The sequence below is a fragment of the Rutidosis leptorrhynchoides genome, chromosome 1 (assembly GCF_046630445.1).
Source record: "Rutidosis leptorrhynchoides isolate AG116_Rl617_1_P2 chromosome 1, CSIRO_AGI_Rlap_v1, whole genome shotgun sequence".
Taxonomy (NCBI): Eukaryota; Viridiplantae; Streptophyta; class Magnoliopsida; order Asterales; family Asteraceae; genus Rutidosis; species Rutidosis leptorrhynchoides.
Window position 1 is genome coordinate 387,476,669 of NC_092333.1, and position 6,827 is coordinate 387,483,495.

The 6,827-nt window shown below is 36.7% G+C and overlaps 1 protein-coding gene across 1 annotated transcript; it reads left to right on the plus strand.

Annotated features, from left to right (window-relative positions):
- Positions 1 to 4,202: 4,202 nt before the first annotated feature.
- LOC139900910 (uncharacterized) lies at positions 4,203 to 4,808 on the plus strand. The gene has a single exon (XM_071883660.1). The coding sequence runs from the start codon at positions 4,203 to 4,205 to the stop codon at positions 4,806 to 4,808; it is 606 nt and encodes a 201-aa protein (XP_071739761.1).
- The last annotated feature ends 2,019 nt before the right edge of the window (positions 4,809 to 6,827 follow it).

A 6,827-nucleotide genomic window follows, 5' to 3' on the forward strand; every position in this document is an offset into this window, starting at 1 on the left:
TTTTGTAGGTAATCGAGCATACAATACAACTAACTACTTACTAATAATAAATCATGGCATTCAATGTATCATCTATTCATTTCAAGCTTATCAAACCCTAACCCAAATTCACCAAAAATCACTAATCAAGTTTATGGAGTTTTCTCAAGCAACCTACACATCAAATTGAAGCTAGTGATACTAGGAACACAATTAGAACATGAACTTTTAACATCTAACAACATATGATCATCCAAAATTCAAGAACAATACACCAAAATTCAAGTTCATGCTAGTTACCCTAAAACAACGAGATCGAGCATATAAATTACACACACGACATCACAATGAGCCATAGACACTAACTAACACCATTTCAAGTCAAAAACACGAATTTAGAGAAATCTAGAGTTTTAGAAATGATACCCAAACGAGATGAAGTTGGTACCAAAATGAAGAGGATGAAGAGAGGATTACGAATATGTAATTTATTTTGTTGTAAGCCTCCTAGATCGGATTTAGATAATGATTGAATGAATTTGGTAATGGTGTGTGTGTTCTTGCTAGAGAGAAAGAGAGAGATATGGAGATGATAATGAATGGGTCAAAGGGGTTTGACCCTTTGACCTAGTCAAGGGTTTGATCCCTTGTCAAGTTTAGTCCCTCAACTTTTGTTCGGGTGCGTGAATTACCTAAACGAGATAATTTAAAACGCGTATCAACGGGAGATGTTATAAACATATAACGGACTTTATATTAGTATAACGGAAAAGTAAATGGAAAAAGGCGGGATGTTACAGATTTTGTGTTCATCACTAACCCAAACTCTAACCCTTAACAAATTAAAATAGGAGAAATCAAGGTTAGAACATACCACCACAACCAAAACGTAGCAAAAGACTAGATGAACAACTTTAATACTTGAGCTTTAACCCGGATCAAGCTTCTTCCTCCTTGATTAAAGCTTTCTCTCTTAAGAACGCACTTCTCTCTCTAGAATTTGATTTGGGGTTGAAGATAAGGTTGGTGTAGTGTTGAATGTGTTTTCAACTACCACACAACTGGCCTTTACAGCCCCAACTCGTCCTCATGTTAAAAGATAACAACACCCTTCATTTAACTTTTAATTAAAAATCAGAATGCTGGCCCAGGTGCAGTGCGCCATACGCACCCCTAATAGTGCGCGGCGCGCACTAGTGGTCTGAACCGCTTCTAACCCAGTTTAATTACACGCTGTAGCCCACACTTAATGTACACTATTTACACCACTGTACAATTATTATTCGAGTCTTACATTAAACCTATAACTCACCCACATTTTTGTTGACGTTTTACGCATGTTTATTCTCAGGTGATTATTAAGAGCTTCCGCTGTTGCATGTTAAATTAAGGACAAGATTTTTGAGTCAGCATGCTTGTTTAATATTGTTTAAAAACTGCATTCGAGAACTTACTTGTTGTAACATATTATTATTTTTAAACCATTATGTAATGGTCGTGTGTGAGTGTTATATTTTAGATTATTATTACTTGATAATTTAGGTTAGGTCCTTTAAACCTTTGTCGATAAAATAAAGGTTATGGTTTTTGTTTTAAAAACGAATGCAGTCTTTGAAAAACGTCTCGTATAGAGGTCAAAACCTCGCAACGAAACCAATTAATATGAAACTTTTTATAATCAATATGAACGGGACATTTCATAAGTGAACCCGATTATTGTGGGTTTAAGGTTTGATGACGAATTTGAAAGTATTTGTCATGGTTTGGGTGTTAAATAACTAGGTTGTAAGCGTGTTAGTGTTTTGATGTTCTTAGGAACAAGTATTGGTCAAAATGGGTGTTGACTTTGAATTGGTGTCAAACTAAGTTTTGAGTCAAGTTTTGGTGAATCAAGTATTTAAATACTTGGTTTAGGTGTTAATTGGTGTTTTGGAAATATAATAACTAGCCGTTAGTGATTATGGGCGTTTTTTGTGACTTGTGTCAAAACGAGTAAATTGAATTGGGTCAAAGTTGAGGATGACACTAGTTTTGGTCAAACGGATGTTTAAACACTTGTGTTAAGTGTTACATGGCATTTTTGGAAGTAGTCACACATGAGAAGTGATTTTGAGTCAAAATGATACTTTAACATAAGTCAAAGGTGGTCAAAAGCAATATGGGTCAATATTGCACGTGTTGTGGTTTTGGTGTAAATGACGATTTGAAATGATCACTACCTAAGTAGTAATCTAGTGTCAGGACCTAGGTTGGTCTAATTGTTGTAAAGTATAGTTTGGGGTAAATTGTACTTGGTAGAGTGTGTTTGAATTACCACCCGAAGTGGTAATTGGTTTGTGTCCATTATGTGTTAAATGGGCCGGTTTTTGGCGAGCAAGGTGTGATCCCTCGGCTAAGGGATGATTGTGTTGGATTCTCTTTTAGAGAATGTATATTTATGTGTATATTGTGCCTATGTGTGATATAGTTATATAGGTCGTTACTTGCTCGGATTTGAGGACGAAGATCATGTTATACATGACTTGTGCGGGCATTCCAAGGTGAGTGGAATAATTATGCATGTATGTATATAGTGTATTTATTTGTGTGCTATGGTATGAACTAAGGAGCTGGTAGTGCCATAGCATGTGCGAGGTACTACGATGTGAGCCAAGGAGCCGGTAACATTATGGTACGTGTGTTGTAGTGCGAACCACAGAGCCGGTAGCACAATGGCACGAGTTGTTAAGGTGTGAACTACGAAGCCGGTAGCGCCTTAGCGTGAGTATGAATCAAGTTATGATGTGAACTACGAAGCCAGTAGCATCATGACAAATGCGTATGGTGTGAACCACGGAGCCGATAGCACCATGACGCGAGTATGGTTAACCATGCTTTTGATTATGCTAGCTCGTGACGTGTGAGGAATTAGGTTGTACTTTGAAATTGTATGCTAATTAAATTACTAGCATGTATGCGGTATGTGAGTAAGTGTTTGCAAATAAGTATATTATATATGTATATGTATAATTGTTGCATTCACTAAGCTTTATGCTTACCCCTCTCGTTGTTTACCTTTTTATAGGTATCGTTGATGCGGAGTTACCTAGTTACTAGACTAGGGTTGATAGACGCTTCTCAAGCTTGGAGGATTAGCTTTTGGATATTTGGACGCAGATTGGGGATTTGGTAGTCCCCGAGATTATGCTCTTGGTATTGGGTTGGGTTATTGAGTCTTAACCCAGTTTGTAGTGTAAATGGGTCATAATTACCCACTTGTTGTGTAATGGGTCAAAAGGCGTCAAATTCTACGATTTAGATTTAGTCACATGTTAAACACGTATTTTGTATAATGGGTCATTCGTGTACCAAGGGTTACGATAACACGTTTAATGTGTTGATATGACATTGCATATTTAAGTAAAATTTGTATTGTTTAAAGTTAGGATTTTAATGTAACTTGAAGTCAGCATTAGGCCAGGTTATAAGCTGCACCGCGGCAAGTATGGCTGTGCCGCGCGTCCTAGTGTATTTTGGAAAAAGAAGTTTGAATCTTGCTGACCATCTATTTCAGTTGTGGGCCGCGCCGCGCCATGTCTAGCCGCGCCGCGCCTTATACCTGAAACAGTGGTCAGGCCTTTTAAAAAAAATGCGTCTATTTTGGTTAAATGGTTTTGGGGTCGTTACATAAAGCCTCAACGCGGGTCTTAGGGCCGCGACGTGGCTTAACACTCGGACACTGAAAAGGTGTCATTTTAACCCAAATGGTGTATTTGATCCCCAAACGTTTTGGGGTTGTTCTAGAACATTTTAATACGGTTTTTTTCATGTATTTAGACTTTTTTAAACATAAATACATGGATATTAACTTCCAAGTCATGTATAGATTATAATTGAAAAGGTGTGTCTCTTCAAGACACCTTTCGACCCATTATAAATATATTCTTCATGTATTGAGAAAAGGTTCCAGAATTTTAACCTTTCTTGCACACTTTCAACATTCAAACGAATTGAATATACTTTCTGCAATTGTAGAGTTGATTTATTTTATCCAAGACATTAATTCATCTTTGTCTTATCCTAATTAAAATTTTGTGCAACCCGTGGCTAAGTGGGTCGAAATATTCGATTAGGAAAGTTAACACACGATTCAAAGATCAATCTGGAGTCATTACCATTTCAGGCATGAAAGTAATACTAATACCTATTTTCTATAACATTCTAATTGAATAGTTGTGATCACCATGTCCGGTGAAATGGTGAAAGAGATTACTTCAAGGTTTGCAAAATTGGAAAAGTTTGAAGGGGCAGATTTTAGGAGATGGCAAAAGAAGATGCAATTTCTTTTAACTACAATGAAATTGATGTATTTGTTGTCAACTCCAAGGCCCGATGAATCGGATGAAGAGATAATGGAACATGCCAGATTAAGAAGCAAATGGGACAATGATGACTTGATGTGTCGTGACCCCATTCTAAACGGTATGTTCGATGTTTTATTTGACGTTTACAATTCGGTTGAATGGGCAAAGGAACTTTGGGATAAATTGGAGGCCAAATATATGGCCGATGACGCATCTAGAAAGAAATTTCATGTTAGTAACTTTAACAATTACAAGATTGTTGATACTAGGCCTATCATGGAACAATTCCATGAGATCCTTAGGATCTTGGGGCAATTTACCAAACATAACATAAGTATGGATGAAACTTTCTCGATTTCATCCATCATTGATAAATTGCCATCCTCATGGCAAGATTTTAGACACACACTCAAACACAAGAAAGAAGATATGAATTTGAATGAGTTGGGTAGTCACTTGAGAATTGAGGAATCAATTCAGGCATAAGATAGTGGCAAAGGGAAGGGTAAAGAAGTGGGATATTCTTCAATTAACATGATTGAAGATTTGTCGCATGGGAACAAATTCAACAAGAAACCAAACAACAAGAAACGTAAGTTTGATGGCAACAAGAATGCGTCCAATAAAAAGGACAGGAAGTCTTGTTAGAGATGTGGCAAACCCGATCACTTTAAACAGGATTGCAAAGTCAAGATGGTAGAAGGAGGAAGCACATCGGGTGTGGGCCAAGGATCAAATTATCCTACTCCTAATCAAGGTCAAAATTCTGACTTTGTAACTATTCCAATTAAGAAATATGTTACACATATTTCTGATGCATTCTATATACATGATGATACAATTGGATGGTGGGTAGATTCAGGTGCAACTTGCCATGCTTGCAAGGATCGTGAATGGTTCAAGACTTTTGTACCGGAAAAGGATGTTTTGCACATGGGCAACGAATCTATTGCTAGTGTTGTTGGTTATAGAAATGTTGTGTTGGAGTTTAGCTCTGAAAGACAATCATTCTTTAGAATCATTATATGTACCTAACTTGCGTAAGAATCTTATATCTAGTCCCACATTGAATAAATGTGGGTATAAACAAGTGTTTGAAAGTGACAAGTATATATTGTCTAAAAGTGGTGTGTTTGGTGGTTTTGGTATTATAATAACGGTATGTTCATGCTTAATCTCAAGAATGTTCCTAAGGCCATAACTTCTACTTGCATGATTAGTTCTAGTTCTTGTGATTCCAGTTTATGGCATGCTCGTTTAGGTGATGTGCATTATAATAGAATGTATGAAATGTCTAAGGATGATTTAATACCAAGTTTTGCTAAATATTTAGATAAATGTAAAACTTGTATGTTAACCAAAATCACTAGACAACCTTTTAAGGAGATAAACCGGACATCTTTGTTACTAGAACTAATTCATAGTGATCTATGTGATTTTCATGCTACTCCATGATTACATTTATAGATGATTCGTCTAGGTATTGCTATGTGTATCTTTTGCATTCTAAAGATGAAGCTCTAGACAAATTTAAAATCTATAAAACTGATGTAGAATTGCAACTTGATTGTTCAATTAAAACATTGCGTACCGACTGAGGTGGAGAGTATTATGACCCGAATTATTTCCAATCGATAGGAGTGATTCACCAAACTACGGCTCCTTATACACCACAACAAAATGGTGTAGCCGAAAGGAAGAATATGACACTTAAAGAGATGGTCAATTCCATGTTGTCCTACTCGGGTTTGATGGAAGGGTTTTGGGGGGAAGCCATGGTAACGGCTTGTTACATCTTGAATAGGGTTCCCAATAAGAATGGGAAGAAGACTCCTTATGAACTTTGGTTTAAGAAATGTCCCAATTTGCATTACTTGCGTGTTTGGGGATGTAGGGCGGTCGTGAGACTTTCAGAATCCAAGAAGAAAATGTTAGGTGAAAAGGGTATTGATTGTATCTTTATTGGATATGCTGAGCATTCTAAGGCTTTTAGATTCTTTGTCATTAAACCAAATGATTCAATTTCGTTTAATACCGTGATCGAATCTGGATATGCTATTTTTGATGAATCAAGGTTCACTTCAATACCTAAACCAAAGGATATAGGATCTATTGCAAGTACCTCCCAAGGTGCTCAATTGGAAGAAATTCTAAGTGAGACACCCGAACCTCGTAGAGGGAGTAGGAGTAGAATTCCTAAGTCATATGGTTCTGATTTTCAACTTTATTTAGTTGAAGGATTAAGAGATAGTGTTATATCTCAACTCTATTATTGTCACAATATTGAGGAACATCCGAGAACATATGATGAGGCTATGAGGTCTCGTGACGTTGCTTTTTGGAAAGAAGCAATTCATGACGAGATGGACTCTATTATGCAAAATAATACATGGGTTCTAGCTGATTTGCCCTCAGTTGTAAACCTTTGAGCAAAAAATGGATCTTTAAAAGGAAGATGAAAGTTGATGGATCAGTTGATAAGTTTAAAGCATGTTTGGTCATTCA